The following is a 23975-nucleotide window of genomic DNA, read 5'->3' on the forward strand; positions in this document are numbered from 1 at the left end:
CTGTTCCTTCCTTCCCAAAATCAAAAATAGCTAAGCTTGCTCCAAAATGAAGTCTTGTTCAAACTTTTAACAGTTTCAAATGGGCTGTGAGCTGCAGAATCAGAGAATCACAAGCCAGCACTCTGGATGACTGATTTTCACTTCTGGCTCAGATCATCAGGGAATCCCAAGCAGGCCAGAGCCATTTCCAAAATGGCTGCCAGGGCTCAATGCAGTGAAAAACAACAGAGAGGCCACAAACTTCATTTGACACAGCAGCTTTAGTTGCTCTAATCAAAAAAGAACTGTCTGAGGACTGAGGTAAAGCACTGAAACCATTGAGAGAAGGTACCATATTTTTTGCCCTATAGGACGCACTTTTCCCCCTCCAAAAATGAAGGGGAAATGTGTGTGCGTCCTATGGGGCGAATGCAGGCTTTCGCTGAAGCCTGGAGAGCTAGGGGGGTCGGTGCGCACCGACCCCTCTCGCTCTCCAGGCTTCAGGAAGCTATCCACTAGCCGTGGGAGACTCAGCTCTCCCACGGCTAGCAGAGAGCTTGCCTGCACCCAGAAGCTTGGGGCGCGCTGAGCTCAGCACGCCCCAAGCTTTGTGCTTAGCGCAGCGCTCCGCTAGCTGTGGCTCCCACGGCTTGCGGATAGCAGCCTGTTCTGGGGGCTGGTGTCGGGGGAAGCTCGGGCTTCCCCCGCCCCAGCCCCGCACCTGGGGGGGGGATAATTTTTTTTCTTTATTTCCCCCCCAAAAAACTAGGTGCGTCCTATGGGCCGGTGCGTCCTATGGGCCGGTGCGTCCTATGGGGCAAAAAATACGGTATTTTAAAACTCACTCAGTATGAGACATTTCCACAACACAATGGAAGTGAGCATGAAGAACAGAACTAAGATTAACAGAATCTGCACCTTTGAGTGGCTTCGGAGAGACCAGCCTACATGAGGCTATTGTGTACTAGATAAAGAAGAGTGTGGATTTGATATCCCGCTTTATCACTACCCGAAGGAGTCTCAAAGCTGCTAACATTCTCCTTTCCCTTCCTCCCCCACAACAAACACTCTGTGAGGTGAGTGGGGCTGAGAGACTTCAAAGAAGTGTGACTAGCCCAAGGTCACCCAGCAGCTGCATGTGGAGGAGCAGAGACGCGAACCCGGTTCACCAGATTACGAGTCTACTGCTCCTAACCACTACACTACAGTGGCTCTCAGTATTATTTCCTGAATAAAGGAAATAAAGCATGCCATATCGAGAGGATTCACAGTGCATTCTGTACAAAACCCCAAAATGGTGAGCCCCCAAGAGCCATTATTGTTTGCTCTAGCACCTGCATAATTAAAAATGACTTATATCAAAAGTTCACAACACAGTAAAAAAACTTAACAGAAAACTCCATCATCCTTCCTCTTTCCCTCCATCTCACTGTTCTTAGCCATATCCCTTCAATCACAGAATAAATGTCACATCCAATCTTTTGATGCCCTTTGACACCTGTTTAGCTGGGCAACCTCTATGGTAGGAATTGTGAGGATCAGTGTGTTAGATACTTTAGATTAAAAGAACTGAATAAAGCTTTGCTAGATCAGACAAAGGGCCAGCCTAATCTAGTATCTTGTTTTCATAGTGGTCAACCATATATGCCTATGGTAAGCCTGCAAGCAACACCCGATAGCTATAGCACTCTCCCTACTTGTGATTCTCAGAAACTGGTGTTCAGAGGTATATTGCCTTGGATACAAGAGACTGAACGCAGCCTGTCATTCATGAACATGCAAGAAAGATGCCATATTCTAACATGCTATGCTATGCAAGCTAACATACAATTGAATACTGATCAAGGTACTTCTTCCTAAACCAAACCTTTCAAACCGCAGTAAAATACAGACTAGAATGTTGGCCCATGGGCATTCTTGATTTTTTTATCACCCCAAACTGAAAAGATAGCAGTTGTCTTTTTTTCATTCACACAGTATATTACAATCTGTATTTCAATCAGTGATGGATAATAAAGATACTGATACTATGTGGGCCAGTTTGTACTTTCAGATTTCATTAACTGCAGCACAAACAGTGTGGTAACATAAACAAAGGTATCTAGATTGTATCTGTGAATGTTTATCTATTCAACAAATGGAATTTGGAGGGGGTTATTGGTTTGTTTTTATTGTGTATTTTGTGCTTTTTTATCTTGTATTTTTATGTTGTGAATTGCCCTGAGATCTACAGATGGAAGGCATAGGCAAACTCGGCCCTCCAGAAGTTTGGGGACTACAACTCCCATTATCCCTAACTAACAGGACCAGTGGTCAGGGATGATGGGAGTTGTAGTCCCAAAACATCTGGAGGGCCGAGTTTGCCTATGCCTGCAGTATACTAACTAATTAATCCATCAATCAATTAATAACAATAATTTTCACTAGTTGTCTTAAAGCTAAGAACATAATGCTACTGCTCCTTACATAGTTAGCTGCTCAACTTCATGACAACTCCAGAAGTTATGATAGCTCTCAACTCATCAAAAACATAAAAATAAGAGACAACCAAGTATGGCAAGAATGTGGAACAATATGACCATAATCAACATATATATGAGAGAATCTACTCAGCACACACAACTGCAATAGTGGGAATTTCACTTATAGCATAAAACCTTCATAGCATTTAATGTACAGAGCAATCCTATCATGTCAGGAGAGTCCACTTCAGATGAATTGTCAAGCTGGGGGAAGGGGGACTGCATTTCCTTTTCTTAAAATATTAATGATAATAATAATTCCCCACTGTTCCAATGGGAAGAAGGAAAATCCTTCAACGCTGGAGGCATGCCAAAAGAACAGGAGGGCTTGGGATCCAGAAAATCCAAAGCATTCCCCGATCTGCCCCAACATTTTACTTCTTTGCTGGGGAGAATGAGTTCTGCATAATCCATATTCCTTGGGGCACCCTGCTATTTTATGCATTTCACGGTTTTTTCTGAAGTTGTTTTGGAGTTAATTTTTTTAAAAGCAGGGTGTAAATTTTTAAATGAAGGAATGGCCAAGTTGAATTATCACAGACTTAAAATATGAATGGTAAAACATTCCCAAAGACGATGCCTGGATAAAATATGAATGCAAAATGACAAAATTTAAATTGGTGCAGGCAGCAATGTAGACAAGCCAGTATATTTTGCCATCCTCCACACAGGCCAGCCAAATCTCCCAGTAAAGACTTGTGTGGAAATCATAGGCACAGCTGAATGGATCCTATGAATTAGAAATACAAAAACCATCTATACATTCCCTTGTGATCGTAGGAAAAGCTTTTATACCTTTGATGTTCTTGTTAAGATTTTTAATTTATAAGAGTACAATTTCACTTTTATTTGATATGATACTGAGCTACAGTATTTAATAACTTGGGCTGGAATAATTTTACATTAACATTAGCACACTCATCAGGAAGAACAATGAACCATAAATCACTTGTTTGTTTGACTGGTTTAATTCCCAGGCTTATGATGATTCCCAAGACTGTCCGAGTGAGAACTGAGTTCTTACAAATTTGTAAAAGAAAATCACTTCATGTAATGTATTTCATTCTTATCTCGACTGAGGGAAGTGCTTCACAGAAGCCTCTCTGTTACACTTCTGAAGTAGCAATACAGGAAAAAAAAAGAATCATCATAAATCTTAATGGATGAGTATTAGTTTCTTCACAAGAGCTGTTGCTGTTTGATATACAGACAGCAACATGGTAGAGCATACAGCAAGTAATTAAAATACGCAGAGCCATTTTGTATAATCTAACACGTAAAGATGTAAAGGAAACATCTTTAGACATGCACATCAAAGCATTCGTTCTGAAATAAAGGCTCTGAATATGGGAGGCACTGGTCAGCAAGCTATTTTACTGGGCAGAAGTAACTACCATGCGAGAGTAGGAAAACAGATTTTAACCAAGTTGATTGTAATATCTGCATTGCCAGCAATTAAATGGGTATAAAGATCATTGTGCCAGTGTAGATATATTACCAGTTATACTGGGCACTCACATAAGTCAAGGAGGTTGTCACTGGAGGCTCAGTAGCTAGAAGTGCCTTTTACCAACTGCAACTGGTAGACAGATACAGTCATTCTTTAACCGGGAAAGCCTTGCCACAGTAGTTCATGTGTTGGTTACTTCAAGATTGGATTGCTGTAATGTGCTCTATGTGGGGCTTCCCCTGTGCTTGATTCCGAAGCACGACTGCTGACAGGAGTGAGGCCTTGTCAGAATATAACAGCATATAAGAACAGCGCCTACACTTTGGAACTCCTTGCCTGTTGAGATCTAGCAGGCGCCTTCACTGTACTTTTTTCAATGCTAAAAACATTCTTGCTTAGACAAGCCTACCCAGATGCTTAGAAAGTTGAGGTAATTTTAATCTGTTTTAGTGTTACAACTTTTGCATGTTGCATAATATGGTTGAGGATTTTTCTTGGTTTTTTTAAATAATCAAGTGGTGTATAAATTTTAAGAAATAAATTTTATGAAATGTAATATTTTGTTGAAAGCCACCCAGAGTGGCTGAGGAGACCCAGCCAGATGGGCGGGGTATAAATAAATTATTATTATTATTACTACTACGTGGAACTGACTATTTGGTGCATTTCACGGCTTTAGCTGTTTTTAAGATCTTTCTCTGCTTCAAAATGGCTTATACGGCATGGTGGGAAGAGACTTCTTTACTGTGTTAGACGTATTATTGCAGAACTGAAGGCAGGAATCAGAAAATCCCAGTTCTTCCACAAATAAGCCACTTTCATCATGCTGAGTTGGCAAAACTAGTATTAACAAAATATAAACACTAATTCATATTCAGGCTTTCCTTTGCATCAAGCTCTCCCTCCCCAATCAAATTGCCGTTGCTTTTTACATACGCCTCAGAAATATATTTGCAGGTATTTTATTTAAATGTTGAGGCTTGTCTGTTCCCTGTTGTTTGCAGGCTATATTTTTTTTCAAGCTGAAGCTTGGGAAACATATTTACTGGAAAGCAAACTAGGAACCCTCTGCACAACACTTTAACAAGTAATCCAACAGAACATGCAAATTAATTTGTAGAGGAGATTTTAAAAAAAAACCCCTCAAACAGTGCAGTTTACTCAATATAAGTTCCTCTGTGCTTGCTCCCTTGTAAGTGTATTCAGGACTGCAGCCTTAAGCTTTGTTCTTTTCCTGTCTTACTTCATGCGGTTTTGTAGATTCTAGCCTTGGGAGAGTTGGTTGGTGCCAATAAGTCAAACATATCATTGCTTGCTACTATCTATTTGCCTGCAAGGAAGAGGCTTATTACTCAACTCTTCAGCACTTGCCTGTCAAAAAAAGAAAAAAAAGGCGTATGATTTTGTGTCTCATCTCTCCAAAAGACTGCCCTGACATTATTTTTGCTCATTTTTCAGCCGCTCTCTTAAGGCAGCTGCTAGAATTTGCATCTTAAGCTTTCCTTTCGGCAGTACTATTGAAAACATTATGGGGAACACAGAGCACATATTTAATGTATGTGACCTATAACAATCCATTTGTCATCCGAAGACTAAAGCAAGTTGTGCGAGATTTCAAAGTTGTACATGCTCAAAAGGCTTACCCTTCAACTAATTAATTCACGTGATTTTAGAGCAGAGTAGAATCCTGACACCTTAGACATAAAACTGCAAGCCACTAGTTTTGCACATCACAGGCAGCTGCCAACTCTAATGTAGCTTCCCAGGCTTTAGTACCATAAAGGAAGAGATTGAGATAGCAATAGCAACCCATATGAAATATGATGTAACAAAAGTGATCTACTTATCCTGCGTATTATTTACAGTACAGGTCACAGATAACCTTGAATAGAAAAGGGTGAGAGAAAGAGCAGTTGGGCGGTAGAAAGAATAAAGTGTCTGTGAAATCATAAGGTTACAATAGAATGCAGCTATATTGGAATCAGATCAAATTCCCAAATCGTCTTCCAGAAATACGTTTATGGTGTTCTGGATAAGTATTAAATTCTCCAATCCTTACAGAAATATTTCATACCACATGGAAGTCTTCATGACTGAATTACTTGGGGTGGGCTCTCTCTCCTTCACTGGAGATCTTGAAGCAGTGGCTGCACAGCCATCTCTTGAGTATACTCAACTCTTAATTTCTTGCATCCAGCAGAGGGTTAAATTAGATGGCCTAGGAGGGTCTCCCTAACTCTTATGATTCTATGAATACTTTTGATGACTACTGATGACTATATATGAAGCATCATAATTATGTAGGTAATTTTATATCTTGCTTTTCTTCTACAGAACTCAATGCAGCTTACATATGATTGTTGGGCAGTCTCCCATTAGTGGAGATTAATTTATTGTTAAGTAATGTGTTTTCTGTCTGTTTTCAAATACATACCGTATTTTTCGCTCCATAAGACGCACCTGACCATAATACGCACCTAGTTTTTAGAGGGGGAATGCAAGAAAAAAATATTCTTTAAAGGAAGCGCTGAGCGCAGCCTGTATGCATCCCAGGCTCTGCTCAGCGCTCCCTTTCACGAGCCGTGTGAAGCGTGTGTGCGGTGCTTGCAGGCTTTTCCCCGAGGAGGGAAAGGGACTGCCCTTCTCCCTCCTCGGGGAAAAGCCCCCAAGAGCCACACACACGGTCCACACGGCTCTTTAAAGGGAGCACTGAGCAGAGCCTCCCTCCATTCACTCCATAAGACGCACAAACATTTCTCCTTACTTTTTAGGAGGGAAAAAGTGCATCTTATGGAGCGAAAAATACGGTAACTTAAAATATCTATTTGTGCGAGAAATACTTGTGGAGGTTAGTCTCCTTCTGAAAATACACCGCCCCTTCTACAATCTTCCATGTGCGATAAGAAGTTTTGATAGCTCTACACTAGTAGGGTTGGAGGCGGTGGGCTGGAGAACAGTCAGTTAATTAAGGCAATACTGATAAGGGCAAAAATGGGACCCCCCCCCCCAACAACACAATTCAGATTTCAAATCAGTCAAGCAACCTACTTTATGTAACTTCATGAAAAGTTTGAATGGTAGACTAGACAACAAGCAACTGAGAACACTGCGTGCAGTCATGCTCAAGGATTGCAGAAGAAATAATCAATTTCTACTTTAATACACTTCACATGCAGTTTGACCTAGATTTATGCCTTCTAAGAGAAATACATGACTGAAAGTTTGTCATTCTTGTCTGTATTGTAGAACCAGAAAACATGCCCACTCTCATGCATCCAATTTAATAGGAAAAAAAATTCTGGTTTGTCAAACCAGTTTGCTATGACATTTGAACCAGCAAGCTGGAATTTGAGTAATCCCTTCCAACAGATTGCAAACCAGGACTGATTCCACTAACACATATTCTGCAGCCTGCATGCATGCATGATTTCTGGTTTCTTATTTATACACGTATTTGAATTTTAGATTTGCCTTTTGCTCTAGTTTTTGAAATTTCTGTTCTTTCTCCCAATCCTGGGAATGCAAAGTGTTCAGACTATTTAAAAATACATCAGGCTTGAAAATTACAGTGCCCATTTATCTCAAAAGTGGTAACATTCCCAGTTGTTGCAGTATACAGATAGAGTCAAATCCCATTCTCCTGGATGTTAATAAACTGGGTTCTTTCCAGTGCAGTTTTTTTGCTTTGTTTCAATGCTCTGCATGACTGACTCGACTTTTGTGTACAATCATATGTACACATATTATGATTTGTAGTGCCCAGTTTTAAACTAAGCCATGCATTTTACCAGGTTTCACCATATTTATTACAGCATCATAACAAAACTGTATAGTATCCATGATTTCCATTTTACAGGTGTCAAGCTGAGTCTTACTCAAAACTGCTGAGGTTGATGAGGCTGGAGGTGAACTGTGAACTGGGCTCAGAAAGATCTGCTTTTGATTCTTTGGATTATCTTCCATTTACTGATCTTTAGCATATGTTTTACATATTCAGAAATTAATGAAACCTTGTTGAAATCAACAGGACTTACTTTCAAGCAGCATTTTTATTTTTAGGACTCATTTCCGCAAACTATGTGCACATGTCATTCTAACTCTACTACTAAAATCAAAGTTTTACTATAAGATTTTACTCAGCTACAAGGGAGGTTCAAGATTAACACAAGCAGTTCCCTCTAATATTTGAAACGTCAACTTCCCATATTAACTGAGGAGAAAAGGTAATGCTATTTACAAGCTACTGGAGCAGCAGAATCAAGGAAAGGAAGATACACCCCCTTGCAACATGCAGGCAGGGCAGAGATTAAAGTTCTACTTTTTTCCTGGTCCTATGCGTGAATGGGCTGGTAAGAAGATCATTCCATTGCTCCTTTCCCACCTTTATGTAGTACTTGCTGGGGAAAGAAAAAAGTATGTTGGTATAAAATGCACAATTAATGATATGCGTAATCAGCAAGTAATTTGTTTAGTGCAAGTTTAGATGCTCAGACTTGGGGACCTGGCAGACCTAATTAGTGAAAATAGATGAAGTTATGCATAGGGTGGAGAAAGTGGATAGAATACAGCAGTTCAAGGTCACCCAATATCAGATAACATTAGACTGCAGACAGACAAAAGAAAACAGTCTGTCAAACAGCACATATTTAATATACAGAATTCGCTGCAAATAGGTTGTGAGGAAAACCACTCACATTTACAGAGGACACGTCTACCAATGACTATTACTACCAGGGTCAGCCCAAGACACTATTGCCTAAGATGGAAGTCATGGCTACCCCTCCCCCATTCCATGTACAAAACCTGACCAGGCTAAATGGTTGAATCTTACAACAGGGTCAAAGGACTGAGTGGGGGCGGGGGAGAAACACAGAGCAACATAATGTTGTGTTTAGGATTGCAGCCTCAAATCCTCACAATGTTTCCCCTTTCATACAACGCTCTCAACCTGATGTGCTCCAAACCCTTTTGGACTCGCTCCCATCAGCTCCTTCTAGCAAAGCTGCCACAGTCCGAATCATCTGAAAGGCATCAGGCTGAAGAAGGTTGACGATCACTTATTTGCCTCACATAAAAAATATTAAGCATATCTCATCATTCTACATCAAAGGCAGGGATTTCAGGAACAGAATGGAATTCTCTTATACAGAGTATTAACTAAGGTGTATAGAGGAGGGCATTGCCTCTGGTGGGGGGATATGTTGTACTCCTTCTGGGGTAGTTTGTCCAGCTTTGGTTCCCACCCTGCATTCAGCTCTCACCTATGGTTCCTAGAAGCTGCCAGCATGCAACAGTGTCCACCCCCCAGGAAGAGCTTTGACTGGCTGGATAAACCAGGTGAGGGGTCTCAAACCCTCAGTGAGTTTGGGATTTCCCCTGCATGCAAAGATAGGTTCTGGCGGACTGAGTGAACGAGACCAATTGTGGGTCCAATGGTCAGGAAGGTGCAAAGGGAAGTAAGGGGCAGATGGGGCTCATCAACCTGGGAAGACAGCACATCTAGCAGAAGGAAAACTCTGGTCCTAAACCTCCACTGCCTTGTGGCTATACTCATCCGTGAGAAAGGCTTTGGGAGAAAACTCCAAGGAAAAAGCCGTACTCGCTGCCTTGCCTAAGTAAACCCTACACAAATCTGGAGTGAAGTCTCTAACATGGTCAGATGGTGCCTTGTATGCCTACTTCTGGCAAGTCCTGCAGCCAAGCTGGTGCCAAACATATTGCTCTGCTTTCCTTTGGACCACCACATCCAAGAGGCCGAGAGGGCAGTATTGTCTGGGCAGCCCAGGACCTTCATACACACTGCCCAGGCTTGCGCTAACGTAGTGCTGCTAAGGTAGCAGTTTTAACTTCACCCCCAAAGCCACACTCCATTTTCTCTCAAGACAGACAGGTGCCAACAACGCAGTATTAACAGCCCAAGGTCATATACAACAGCTAACTGCAATACCTACAGAGTCAGACAGATAAAAAGACGGGGCTGCAGAACTGTTCAGAAACTGTATTAAAAAGCTAGTAATATAACAGAATAATAAAAAAACACCACATTTTGTTCCACATAGCATTACTCAAATTTCACTGTAAAAAAGAATTACCTTTCTGCATTATCTAGCATTCAATTGTTTCTAAAAGGCAAAATGTTGGTGGTTCCCCCCCCCCCAAAATATCCAAACCAATATTTTAAGTTCAATAAGAATTCTTCACTTATTGTGAAACAGGGCATATAAACAAATCTCACAAAAGCAAATGAAAAGCTTTCTAGGGGGAGTTTCATCATTCTCTGCTCTGACATTTTAAAACACAGTGCTAAAGAGCTTATAAATGGACACTTGGCAGCAACTTCAGAAGAACAGAAAGGTGCCTGTGGATTCCTTAACCTTTCTCAGCATCCAGTGAAAAGAAGGTTGCTGTTTCTTCCAAATGCTCTCAATGTCCTTTGAAAATATTACCTTTAACTTATTTATAATGTCGTGAAACTTAATATAGTTCACATTTTGTGTGTCTAACAAACTTTATGATGTCAATACAGTAGTTTGATCTATAGGGACTGCTACTCTCAGAGAGAGGGATGTTGCATGAAACCCATGCCTTGCACAATAGTCTAGCATCATAGTACAGTAGTGGAAGGATAATACATTAAATAACTTTTGCTGCCCATTTGCAAGTCACAAGTTTACTGAACTGAGCTAGCGCTTCTTAACGCAAAACAGGATCTGTGTCCTATTTTACCAAATTTTAAATAAGCTTAAAGATGAGCCTGTAAAATTAGAATGTTTAGCCTGCTTGCTATGCTAATAGGGACGGGTTTATAGAATGTAAATAGTAACTTTAATAAAATAACTGAGTGCCTACTCTAAAGGAAAGCTTCTGGAAATGAGCTGTGGCCCATCATTTTACCAATGTATGTAAGTCTGACCTAGTTCAAATCTGACCTCAGCCATGAACTTGCTGGATGGCCTTAGGCAAGCCACTATCTCTCTGCTTCAGAAGTCCAGCTTTAATATGGTGACAGTCATGATGGCCTGTTGCAAGGATTAATTGGAGAACATGTAATACTGCAGGATTTTAGGGGAAGTAATATATCAATACTAAGTAATATTATTAAATAATCACTTTTACTTTCCTCATTTTGTTACCTACTTCAGAAGAAGCACAATGCATTTTGTCTTTGTTTGTTTCACCATTCCTCTTGGTCAGGCTTCATCTTTGCATATGAAATCTATTGCAACAAGAGCCACATCTACTATTCCAAGTTCATACTTTTAAAAAAATAAATCAACAGCCAGATACACTTCAGTGTATTTGACTGCTTGTTTGGGGCATCCAAATAATTATTGTGCAGTCCAAGCAAAAAAAATTGGGACCTGCAAGAAAATACAGATGGCTACCATTTTGTTCAGGGTTTCTATTCCTAGCCCCTGTGCACATCAGTAGAGTGCGTTTATGTGTGCCCCGCACCATTCTGCCTTCTTCCTGGTCTAAAAGGACATGCATGTTGGCAATCATGTGTGAACTGGATGTGCCTAAAATGGTTGCTGCCTGTAATGAGGTATATCCTTAACTCACAACCACGCCTGCACCTGTTCAAGGTTCAAGCCAGACAGTCATGCCATCCTCTGGAACCCTATAAGCTACTAGATATTCTAGCAAGCCAACTCCCCCAATCTTGGTTTTACTTTTCAATCTGACATGCAACAGTTCACAGCTTCTGCAGCTCCAGCACTGACACATTAGGCTTTTTGTGGGTGTGTTCCTTCTTATGGGGGTTTATTTAAAAGTTTTATTTGTATTTTTGCAAACTTTGGAGTCTTCTTGAATGTGCTTTTGTTTCTTGTCTGCTACAATTCTGTAAGTGCACGCCTCTTCAATTCACTTTTAGATGGAGTGATAACCTACATAAACAATGTAGCTCTGGAAGAGCAAACTGTTTTCTTTACATAACAAATATATTGGGAACATATTTAATTAGTATGCTCCAATGTATTATGATATGTGATGGAAATGGCATGCATGCAGTTCCAGGAGTACCAGACATTTCTTCAATAGTCCAAGTGATATCTGACACAATGAAGATTCACTTTTACTGATTTTGTAAAGATCACAAATGATGTTTTGCTATATAGTCCAAAATAAACAAGAGCAGTAAGAATTGGACTTACTATTCAAATACCTCAAAGGTATTTTTCTGGATTATTTGTAAAATTAAGAAACTTCAGTATTCTCATGTACAAGGCTTCTTGAGCAACATCTAATGTAATTAGGTCATACGCAGGTGCTCCTAAAATATCAATAGCCAATTTGTATCCCTCCATGGAACTTTTGGAAACTGGATACTAGATTTCCTTATTCCCCTGAAGTTATTATCACAACAACATGTAAAATACAGGCAGCAACCACTGATGTGCGACCATGCACATACCCATCGCTGCTGACCCAGAAGTGGCCCAAACATAGAGCAGGCGGAATGGACTTATGCGTGCTCTGCCACCATGTGCAGGGGTCAGGAACGGAACTCCTGTGCAAAATATTTGACGCCTGTAGGTTATTTGGAGGGATTGTGACTAGCCCAAGGTTAGGCCATGGTGGACAGGTTGGAGATTTGCATACAGATCTCAGAATTCTATTCCACTAACACCCAGTGCATTTATTAGGGTGGGTTGATTAAGGCATAAAGAATGTTTTTAATCTGTAAGGAAAAAAACCCACTAATTTAAAGCTGTGATTTAACGGTTTTCCACAGATACTTCACATTTTCCTAAACAATGGCACAAATTAACCACAATGTTACTTTACTGTACAACTAAACAGCATATGATTTATACTGTTGTTTCATTCTTATAACCATGCCTTGCATCTCTTTGTTGCACTGTTTACAGTTTCCAACATGCTCTTTCTTTAGACCTATAAATGGAATGTCTAAAGCATTCATTTATTGTTTTTCTTACACATGGCAGTTTGTGAGGTTAAGCATACGGGGGAAAACCCCATAAACTTGTGCACTGGAGAATTTCCTCTTTTTGTTTTACGTAGCATGGCTCCTTTCTGTGCAATTCTGCCTTGGTCTAGTCCCACCCTCCCCAAAATAAGTGGCAAACAAAAACGAAATGACTGTGACTGACAAGGTCACAGCAAAGTCTGACAGCTGCTGGCCAGACTAGAGCACTCACTTTATTTTCATCAGGTGAAATGTAATGCCTGTGTTTGGTAGGAAAAGTAAATATACTTATATCTGAGAAGTGCTCAAATTGATTCCTTTGCGTAGAAAAACCTTTAGCTATGCAATCCTAACCTACGCACACCCAGTGTCGATGGCTGGGGGGTTTGGATACTGTGTAGTCTGCTCTCTGCTGACTACCACTGGCAGAGAGGCAGAAAGACCACAGAGGAGGCCTAGCTTTGCCCATTCAGATAGCAAGCTACCACCAGCATTTCTTCTGCTGGAAGTAGGCAGCAGAAAGTCCCTCAATGGGGTGTTGATGGATGGGTGTCAGGTGCTTTGGACTGGCTGGATCTAAAGCCCCATGAATCCCCCAAGAGGTCTGATCCCTGGGCCTCTCAGCCATACCAGACTGGAACCAGATTAGTGGGAAAAAATCAGGAAACCTACCACCTGCTCTGGGCAGCATGAGCAAGTAAAGCTTGCAATTTTCTGGGGCTAAAGTTAGGATTGCTCAACAACCCTCAAAGTATCTGGGAGAAGCAATGAGCCAGTGTAAAGATTAACTGCAGGGCTAACATGCTTATATCAATATTATTTAGTATTAACCTGATTATTTAAAGGCAATCTCATCATTACTTTTTTTTTTTTTAAGAAAAGATTTTAATCCACCCTGGAATTTAGTTTTATGGCATAACGTTCTTTGTCCTTCCTTTTCCTCTTTTCCTCCCATGTCCAGATTCACTTCCAAGGAGGCTGAGAGAAAGGACAGACATGTGCCAAAGGGGCAGCTGGACCTCCTGAAAACTAGTTGCCAACCATGGCTAATCCATTTGAGAATTTGGTGTGGACAATCCAATGCTACCACCCTTCTAAGAATGAGGAGAGTTTTTCAGCCTATGGCTAAATCAAATTATTCAAGCGACCAGAAGGCAATGATGTATACGCCCTATAAGTAACCAGGAAAAAAATACATAAGGACTGCTTCTCATTTATGACCTGTTCTTACAGGTTTTGTAAGAAAAAAGAAATCTCAGCTATGAGTAGTTGTCACACGAGACTTCTTACAAATGACCCGATATGGCTTTCACTGCTTGAATGAAGCTGAAAGTGTGCATTCAAGGAAACACATCAGTAACCCTGCTGCTTTTCTGCCTGGCACTCAAATTTATTACAGCCTTGATGCTGAAGTTAAAAAGACTTTTCAGTGTTTCATAATCAGTGTTATCATCCCCCAAAGTATACCACCCCATACCACTCGGTTTTTAGCTGACAGATCACTTTTACAGAGAAAATGTCATGAATACTGAAGGCCGTTATAGCAAATATTACACTTATGAAAATACTACAATCCTGTATTTTATTCTCTATAATGTGTAGTGTATGGACATAAATTAGCACATATTACCTTACACCTCTAATAAACCTCATTCTAGACTTGCAAATAATTCCGTAAAAATGCTTAGCACCTTGTCTGCCCACACATATCTATGATACACCTTTCATGGCACATGATCTACCTTCAAGAAAAATAGGGCCAATTCTTTTTTTCAGTTTGCAAAAATTTCTCTGACTGATCCTAAAGAAGCCATTTTTGCTAGTCACCCATAAAGGAGGCAGGAGCCAACCTAGATTTTATGCAGCTTCAGAGTAGAAGGGGAATTAAGTCAAAGAATCACTATGGGGGCAAAGGGTTAACACACAGAGATGAAATTACCTTTTACTTCTTTGCACCTTTTTGATTTTTTTAAAAGGGAAAAATCTGTGGGGAACTCCAAATATGAAATTCCCATGGTAACATTCACTTTGCCCTGAGCACCAGTCATAAGCTTACTTTCAGAGAAACACTTTTTACTCAGAAGACATTACACCTACTTAATATCATTGGCAGAGATCATAATTTCTCCCCCCCCCCACAGTACAACTTACTAACACTTTTAATAAGCCCTATTATAGAAACAGATTTCAGCTACTTTAAATGGAAATGTCATGAGTTTACAGGAACAGATCTTCACACTGAGGGGAACAGAGATAAAGCAAGATCCCCTAGGGTTTGAAACATGAATTCAGGCACAAAACATGCTGGAGTTTCCTTATGCCAAACCCTCTCCCCTTCAGCAGTCCTTCCACAATCCCCCTTAACAGCACGATTAGGGGGATCAACAGCATCAGCCTTTTAATGTGGTAGCTGCTTTATTATTCTTCCTTTCCGTGTTCTCACAACTTGCAATTTTATTTTAAAAGACATTTTCTACTCTGAACCCTAACTTACCTGAGGCAGTGCCTACAACATCCAGTCACTATGGTGAAATAGCTCATTTGTTGCTTAGAATGAACTGGCTTAGTTTAATATAGATTCTAAACTAGAGAGATTCTCTATAAAAGTTCAGAGTTGTTGAACCTGCAAATCTGTTTCTTTGGCCTGGCCTCACAGAATACTATTTTTTACAAGCTACCGGCAACACATGTTTAAGAGGAAATTCTGCAACCAACGTATTCAGCTGTCCAGGATTTCACAAGCCATACAAGTGTCAGAAAGCTGTGATTTATGGCCCTGTTTGAGGCTTGTTCTTCCTTCCATTTTTTCATATTCTATCAGCAATATTTTCCATATACAGCTGGAATTGCACCTCTCACTTTAACAATCTGTGCTCTGTCCATATGTATAACACATTGGTGAGGATGTTATTTTTTCAGTGAACTACATGTAAACCAATTTCATGGCACACTGCCCCAAAAGCAGACAGTTCACTGCTAAACAATTATTTTTTAGAAAACAGTCTTGTAGCACTGAATGCTTCTTTACAGAAAGTCTATAGTCCAGCACAGACTACAGTCCAGTATTCGGCTAAAACCCTATTGTGTGGGATTGCAACTACAATCAACAACAATAAAAGGAAGTTTCTCTGCAGAATGTTCAAATTATAGTTTTTGTAACATTCATACATGCAGAGGGTCCAGGTTCAATCCTTGGCATCTCCAGGTAGGGCTGGGGAAAATATAGCAGTCTTAAACCCTGGACAGCTGCTGCCAGTCTGTGCAGAAAATACTGAGGTAGATGGACTACTTGGCCTGACTCAGTATAAGGCAGCTTCCTGTGTTCCTATATGCCTTTCACTGTCCTGCTGCACTTTATACAGTCGCACCTTGGATCCTGAACACCTTGAGAGTTGAACGTTTTGGCTCCCGAATGCTGCAAACCTGGAAGTGAGTGTTCCGGTTTACGAACCTTATTTGGAACCCGAATGTCTGACACAGCTTCTGAACATTTTGGAAGTCGAACGGCCTCTGGAACGGATTCCATTCAACTTCCGAGGTATCACAGTACAGTTTGGCACAGAGCAAAGAAGACAGAAGCCTGGCAATTCAAGCCCTTGCTCTCTACCCTATAGGTCTTTCAGTATTATAAAGACAGAACTTTATAAAGATCATGGTTTTTGCAATGGTTAAAAGGAGCCTTTAACATTTTGAAAACAGAAAGTCAGAACATTTACTGGCTTTAAAAGCAAGAACATGTTTATACTGAGGACCCATACCCAATTTTTTAAAAATTCCACTGATCTATGATGTTAAGGGTTGTGAAAATTACATTTAATGTCCAAATTGTTGCATTAAGGAACAGTACACAATAAACAATGGCACTTATAAATTTTTGAATGCAATCTTCTTTAGAAACCAATTTCCATACTTACTTCAGCCCTAGAGCTCATTAAGTGTGACCTCACTTTAACTGTTCTATGCTGTAAATGCAGCACTGCCATTTGCAGAAATATCCGGCTGGGTTCACTCAAGCAAACAAAACTAAACACCACTAAGCACTTCTTTAGGGACTAACAGGCAGTGAGGCAAAATATGAGTGCAAGAGCATATGCAGAAAGCCTTAGGTTTTTCTTCTGTCCCTTAGCACCTTCAGTCTGAATAATGAGGCAATGGAAGTACCTCCTCACTAGAATTCTTCTGCCAGCAAAAACAGTACAGGAGTTTGTAAAACTAAAGTCACTGCTCAAACAAATGTGGCCTATGAAACTTTAGTCTTTAGAATCCTATGACTCTGAGTTTTCAGGTAAGTTTGCAGATCTCATTAGTCAAAAGCTTGAAAATTCATCCACTATAAGTCAAAGAGCAAATAAAAAGATGGGCCCTGCAGTCCTATGGTCCCTTGAGCAGCTCCAATGCCAGAGAAAGACCTGTTATTGAATTTCCTCTCCCCACTAGCAAAGCAATTTCAAATCCATCATCATCAGGAGGGCACTACTTTGGCTATCCCTGAACTAGAATATTTTGTTGGTGGAAGGAAATTCTCCACAGCTGGCACTTCAGGAAGAACTGTTTATTGAAAATGAAATGCCTCACAATACAAGGTCAAAAGCATTGTGGCTCATGTGGCATCAGAGAACTGCACATGTATGGTTGCTCCAATATTCTCATAAATGATGTGCTTCTAATGTGCGTGTGTTATTAAATCTGTATTTCTGCTCTAGGTTTATGATACAGTTAAATATAAGTCTTCACTGAGACATTATACACTAATCTGAAAACAAAGCAAGCTTAAATCATTAAGGAGTCAATCGGAAAAAGGTCAGACAAGAGAAAGTGATGATTTACAGAACCCTTCTACACTTGGGCACTTATATACATTTCCAGAGGGAGCACATTCTAGAGGTGCTGGAAAGCAACCCTGGGGCTGATGTATGAGAGTGTATACCATTAGCAGTTAAATGTTGTGTTAATTATGTTGACTGCATGTACTTGAGTCAGCGCCTTGCCATTAAGTTTAAAAATAAACACACACTGCCACCTAGTAACTAATGTGAAGAAGGCTAAATCTAGCTGATGTGGAAATAACCAAGCACAGTTAAGGAAGTGCACTGCTTCTACTACTTGATTCAAGAAGGAAAATTTTCTTCAACCATATCATGCAAAGTCACAATGTAAGGAGAGAACTGCATCTACAACATTACCCAAACTTCAACATGGTTACTATCTTGTTTTATGGCCCTTACTGTATGCCTTTAACAGCAACCCAACACACAGAAATTCAGCCGTGGAACTTTTTCTGACTTTGAAAAACACACTGCAATAAGCTTCACTAGCTTTTCTTTTTCCTGGTTTCGGCAGCAATAAAAGGAACAGATGCAGGACTTGTAAAATGAGTAGCAACTCTGCAGTGTTGGCATTACAAAATTTATATTCACTGCTACTTAACACCACCAGGCCTGCTTACGCAGGCTCAGTTTAAACGTGACACCACACGAGAAGAACTTAGCTGTGAAGCTTTGCACATCTGCCTTATCTCATTTGGACCAGGCTCTCAATCACTACAACTGCACACAAACACTTAAAAGTCCCCTTGAACTCATGTAGACTTCTGAACAAGTGCACAGGACTGGACTGCCAGCTGGCAGTGTTGGATGCCAACATAACACCTGCTGAGTTCAAATTCCCAACATGCTGCAAGTACACAAGCAGGTGAGATGACCTGGTTTAAATGAGCTACTGATGCATGCCATGTTCTGTTCCTCTTATCTGCCAGGTATGGCATTTACACAGGGCCTCATACCACAGTTGGTCCAAGAAGTTTCAACTATCCTTGCGGTAGTTATAGTGGAGCCCCTAATCCGTGATAGTTATCGGGATTATGCATCTTTTGGGGAGTAAAATAAACACAGAGAAAACAGAATATAAAGTAGACATTAATGTGAAAACCGGACCTCCACCACCACCACCACCACCACCCTACTCCATGGGCAAACAGTACACACTCCTAGACCTATAGAAATGCCCACATCTCGCCCCAGCCACCTTCTACTGCGAGTGGGCGAAGCAGTTAGGGCGCCAGTCCCAGCCAGAGTTCACCGCTCGCCTCCCCACAACCAGCTCACACAGGAGGGCGCAATTAAGCGCAATTGAGAGGTCAAAGGTCTGGGGCGAAGCGGCAGCGCACCTGAAGGAGCCGGGAGTAACTTACGGCGTGTGCCGCCGCCTGCCCACCTGCTTGGGGAGCCGGCGCCAGGCAGCTCTTCCCCTACCAGCAGGCGGCGAGGGGGCGCCCGCGGCTTACGGCAGACCGCCCGTCCGAAGCCGCCCGAGTCCCCCTTTCTCAGGCCTCGCCAACGCCACAGGCCTCAGCCTGGGCAGGGACAGCCACCGCCACCGCCGCCGCCCCCTCCCGGCCCGCCGGCCCAGGCTGAAGAGGAAGGCACACAGGCAGCGAGAAAGAGGGCTTCGGCCCGGGCGGCGGGCAGCGAGGGAAGAAGGGCCGCCGGGGGTTGGGGGTCCGCTCGCCCGCCCGCCCCCTCGGCCGGGAAGCAGCGACTCACCCGGATCCTGTCCCCCGGGCTGGGGTCTTCGGCGCGGGGCGAGAGCGACGACCAGAGCAGCAGCAGCCCCAGGAAGGAGCCGAGCAGCAGCACCGCGCGCAAGAGGAAGCCCAGCTTCAGCCGCATCCTCAGCGCCAGCCCCCCGACGAGCTCCCCGAAGCCGCCGCCGAAGCCGCCGGGCTCCTCGCTGCCGTTCCCACCCCCTCCCGGCGACTGCTGTTGTTGCTCCTCACTTGTGCCGAGCTGCTCTGCGTGGCTTCCCTCCCTCCCCTCCTCCTCCCCCCTCTTTCACTACTGTACTGCCGCCTTTCTCCTTCTCTCTTTCTCTCTCCGAGGCAGCAGGCGCCTGGCGCCGAGCCTTGCTCGTACTCGCGCTCCCTCCCTGCAGCTTCGCTTCTCCTCACTCCTCCCCTCAGTCTTTTTCGAGCTGCTGCTGCTGCCGCCGCCGCCTCCTCCTCCTCTCCTTCCTCGACTCCTGCTGCTCGCTCTGCTCTCGCCTTGCAAACCCAAAAAACTTTTTCTTTTTTTTAAAGAACCTCTTTTTCCTCTCCCCCTCCAACACGCCCCGCTTTCTGGTTTTTCCTGTTCTCTTTGTATCTCCCGTGTTGAGTCTTCACTCCCCCCCCCCTTTTTTTCCACCGCTCTCTTCTTCCTTGCTAATGTTCAGCCCAGCTTGCTAAAATGAAGCAGGAAGTCGCCACGGCCGCCGCCACCACCACCCCCAGAAGCAAAGGCTCCACGTGGCTGCTTTACAGCCCGAAGGGTTGCTTCAGGTTGACTTTAGAGGCGGCTTTTCGTATGTGCGTGTGTGTGTGTGTGTGTGTGTGTGAGAGAGAGAGATTGATTCGTCCCCATCCGGAGGTAGATTTCGAAGATCAAACCCAGTAGAAGCTATGCAAATACGAGGCTTGCTTGCTTGCTCCTGGCTTTGGCAAGGTGGAAACGAGGATCAGTGTGGGTTTGCTTGCTCTCTCTCTCTCTCTCTCTCTCTCTCTGCTCGTCTTTGGACTGGCACAGGAGCAAATCCAACGGTAAAAGGTGTGATCAAGAATTGCAACGTGGGAAAGAGTAGCAATGCCCCGTGATACCCTTCTCACAATGGCGATGGCCGTCACAGAAAGCCCAAGATCTCTTTGAGGTGTGCTTGCATGTATGAATGCATGCATGCATGCATGCCTCTGTCTCAAAGGAAGAAGGTAAAGTCCCCTTAAAATTAGCTCATAATGCGTTTGATCTGCCTCCCGAATGTATACCTTTTTTTGTCACACAACAATACCTATGGGAGAATACGGTAAGCCCACAATCGTGCCTAAAGCCAAAATCTCATATAGTCAAAACACATTGGGTTCAATGGCGGGTGGTATTGCCAAAGTCTTTTTCTCAGATATTTGCTCCTTTTTATTTTTTCCCTTTTTTAAATTTGCCAAGCGTGTAAAGCTGAATGTGCATGTAAGTTGTGGGCTTACCGTATATAGTAAAAAGGCAGCTGCCCAAAATGGATCTTTACTCACCTTGAACTGGTGTAAACCATCAAGGGTAGGTTGGAAACCAACAGGTTATATCATATTGCAATGGGGAGTAAGGATTCTCCTACACAGGCTGTCTTTCAGCTCAGAAGGGTGAACTTTATAGGCAAGTCCAGAACAAATAATATATTAGGACATTTGCAGGTGGTAAGTTTCACCTGGCCTTGTGCTGTACTTCTGTTCTATAAACATCCAGAAGCCGTTATCCCAATACTGATCATGGATGTAAATTTGACAGCATCAGTTGGTTAGAATGGTAACACCAAGGTAGCAGGTTCGTTCCCGATACAGGACAGCTGCATATTTCTGCATTGCAGGTGGTTGGACAAGATGATCCTCAGGGTCCCTTCCAACTCTATGATTCTATGATCATAGGAAGGCAGCCCATCCTAATAAAGAATAGCATTCAAAACTACTGTGGGTTCCTTCCTCAGTTTCCATCCTTGTCCCTTTTTTATGTGTGTGACTTGCATCCTAGACAATTCCTTGGTCAAATACCTGTAAACTTCTGAGTGAGGTGGCAACAATTTGTCAATAAATGGTTTTGGTGCTTGAAATATCTGTGCTGTAGTAATGCAAATGGGCAGGTTGGATTTGTATATGTTAGAGTTGTGCTAAGGAACAATTACCCAGGTCCCATGATCAGTGCTGGATTTACATATAAGCTAAACAAGCTATAGCTTAGGGCCCCACTCTCTTGGGGCCCCCAAAAAAATTTAAAGGAAAAAACCACACTGGATGTACATTTTCCAAAATATAAGATGCTAAACAAATAAAATAAAACCTACATACAGTTAGAGCTTAATAATTATTTCACTATTAATATACTTCTTAATTGTATTTCAGTTCAACCATTACTTTGATAAAATACGGTACATATTTTGTTATGTACAAATGGCTTTAGATACCTATTGGGTCCATAAATTACCATATAGCATATATTCAACACAAAAAGCAGTGACAATTTGTTGTTGACAAAGGACAGCTGGACATATAAAGGGCCCCATTACCTTCAGTAGCTTAGGGTCTTATCAAGCCTAAATCCAGCCCTGCCCATGATGTAATTGTATATTGGATACAACTTGCATTACAGATGGATCTGGCCAGTGTGAAAGTGTTTCTATGGCATCAAGGTCAGCATTGTGGTTCTGTGCCATGGAGTTAACAAATTTTACAGGTTCCAGCTGCAAGCACTTTGACCTGGGATTAAACCTTACTGATATCACTGTGTTTTATTTCTGTATAGGATTGTGCTGTATATTATTGAACCTTACAACTCTTCAGTTTCCTGCTGATGGTCCTGGGGATCCAACTAATCCCTCCCCCATTAACTTAATATTTACAGTCTTTACAATACAGCAGCGTGGCGTCAAAACTCAGCAAGCTCAGGCTGAAGCAAAATTAAACCATTGCTCACTTCTTTTATTAGAGACTACCTTTTTTCTTTTGTAGATTAACCTGATACTTATTCTTGGCATTTTGGTAGCAATCTCCCCAATAATTCATAGGCAGTATTTTAGAAAAATCTATTTTCAGAAATGTAGCTATGCCAACTTATTATTATTGCTCTGTTGCTTCTGTGTTTTTTGGAGTAATATATTTAGCTTGCATTATTAGAGGGGTAGAATATGTGCTGTACTTTTAAATCCTATGCACCTTGCAGAAATCTGTGGTATCTGATACACCTGAAAATCCCTTCCAGATTATATTTTATTTTAAAACCAGAGTAAGTTTTGTGTGAAGAACAATATGCCCTGTAAAAGAAGTTTAAGATTTATTCAATAATGCTAAGAGGTTCAGCTTGACACACCTGAAAAGCAAAGTCTTAATTTGTTTTCCAAATCTGGCTGAGCTCTGCCAGCAATGGGAGCTATTTCTGCTGTCTGTAAAAATTGCTGTGTATCTCTCCATAAAAGGTTTAAGCTGCTGTAAAGTTCTCCACAGAGTACAAATTCCGCAGATATTGCAGGTGATCATCTTTACATGAGTTTATTGAGAGTACAGATTATTGAATATTGAGATAGATAATACAAGTATAAATCTTCACAGGCTTTGTCTAAAGACAATACTTGGCTAAGGCTGCAGTCTTAATAAGCACACTTACTAGTGAGTAAGTCCCAAAGAGTATAATGGGACTTGCTTTCAAGTAGATATGATTATATTGCAATGCACATCAAATTATTCCTGATTCAGTTTTTCACACTGTAATTTTACTCAGCAGTCCATGACAATGTATCTTATCTTATCAATAGATAATGCTGTGCTAAGATACATTGTCATCTCAACCCAATATGTATTCTATATATATAAAATCTTAAACAGGACCACTCCTATTAGAAGATGAGATTACATTGCAATATTTTGCTGTAGGTCCCACTTGTTATGGGAGATTATCTGCCTTTGCCATATCCAGAGCCTCTGTTGTATAGCTTAAAAAATTTCAGGTTTTGGCATTAGTAGCTGTCTAACATTATGTAAAGGCTTGGCTCAATACCTTTTGTTGCCTAAGATGGAGCAGGAACTGGTGCTTCCCCAACCTGCTCAAGTCAAGGTGCATGCTATCCAAGACTGCTCAGCTTAGTTTGACACCAGAGTTTGATCCAGCAGGCTAACCTAGTTGCAGCAGTAGACAACATTATTCTAGTCAGCGTTGGGTATCCCTAGTGGCAGTTCGGCAGCTGCCATATAAATTTCCCATGATGCCCTTGGTAAAGTAGAGAAACACTGCATTGGGGAAATTAAATTTGGGGCTCCTGACTGTGCCACTGCCCACTGGGGAGGAAATGGTTTGAAAGTGGACCAAAGGGCTGGCTTCAGCAAGTCATGGGCCTTGCTGTGGCACAAAGCCCCAGACAGGGATGCCATGTGTTGATCACAGGCCTGGCTTGTCCTTAACGTTGTAATGCTACATGGTTGGGCTTAGTCACAAAGAAGCAGGTTTAGGACTGCAGCCTTAAACTAGCTATCTAGGCTAACTGTCCAAACCCTAACTTGGTATTGTTTTCAATTTATGATATATTTGGG

At 41.8% G+C, this 23975-nt stretch overlaps 1 protein-coding gene and 1 long non-coding RNA gene across 10 annotated transcripts in view; one reads left to right on the plus strand and one right to left on the minus strand.

Annotated features, from left to right (window-relative positions):
• GALNT7 (polypeptide N-acetylgalactosaminyltransferase 7) overlaps nt 1-19559 on the minus strand; it is a 44193-nt gene extending 24634 nt beyond the window's left edge. For 3 of the 4 annotated variants that reach the window (XM_081021710.1, XM_081021711.1, XM_081021713.1), the window contains exon 1: nt 19426-19559. In XM_081021710.1, the coding sequence (XP_080877836.1) occupies nt 19426-19551 (126 nt within the window). In that variant the 5' untranslated portion in view covers nt 19552-19559. Of the gene's footprint in view, nt 1-897; nt 1019-19425 lie in introns of those variants that run through there. The other variant, XM_081021712.1, reaches the window with a different exon arrangement.
• A 910-nt stretch (nt 19560-20469) lies between these two features.
• Nucleotides 20470-23975, plus strand: part of LOC308485770 — a 111841-nt gene continuing 108335 nt past the window's right edge. For all 6 annotated transcript variants that reach the window (XR_013990743.1, XR_013990744.1, XR_013990745.1 and 3 more), the window contains exon 1: nt 20470-20621. This is a non-coding gene — a long non-coding RNA (uncharacterized lncRNA). The remainder of the gene's footprint in view (nt 20622-23975) is intronic.

The sequence above is a fragment of the Podarcis pityusensis genome (assembly GCF_964106645.2).
Source record: "Podarcis pityusensis genome assembly, chromosome: 9".
Taxonomy (NCBI): Eukaryota; Metazoa; Chordata; class Lepidosauria; order Squamata; family Lacertidae; genus Podarcis; species Podarcis pityusensis.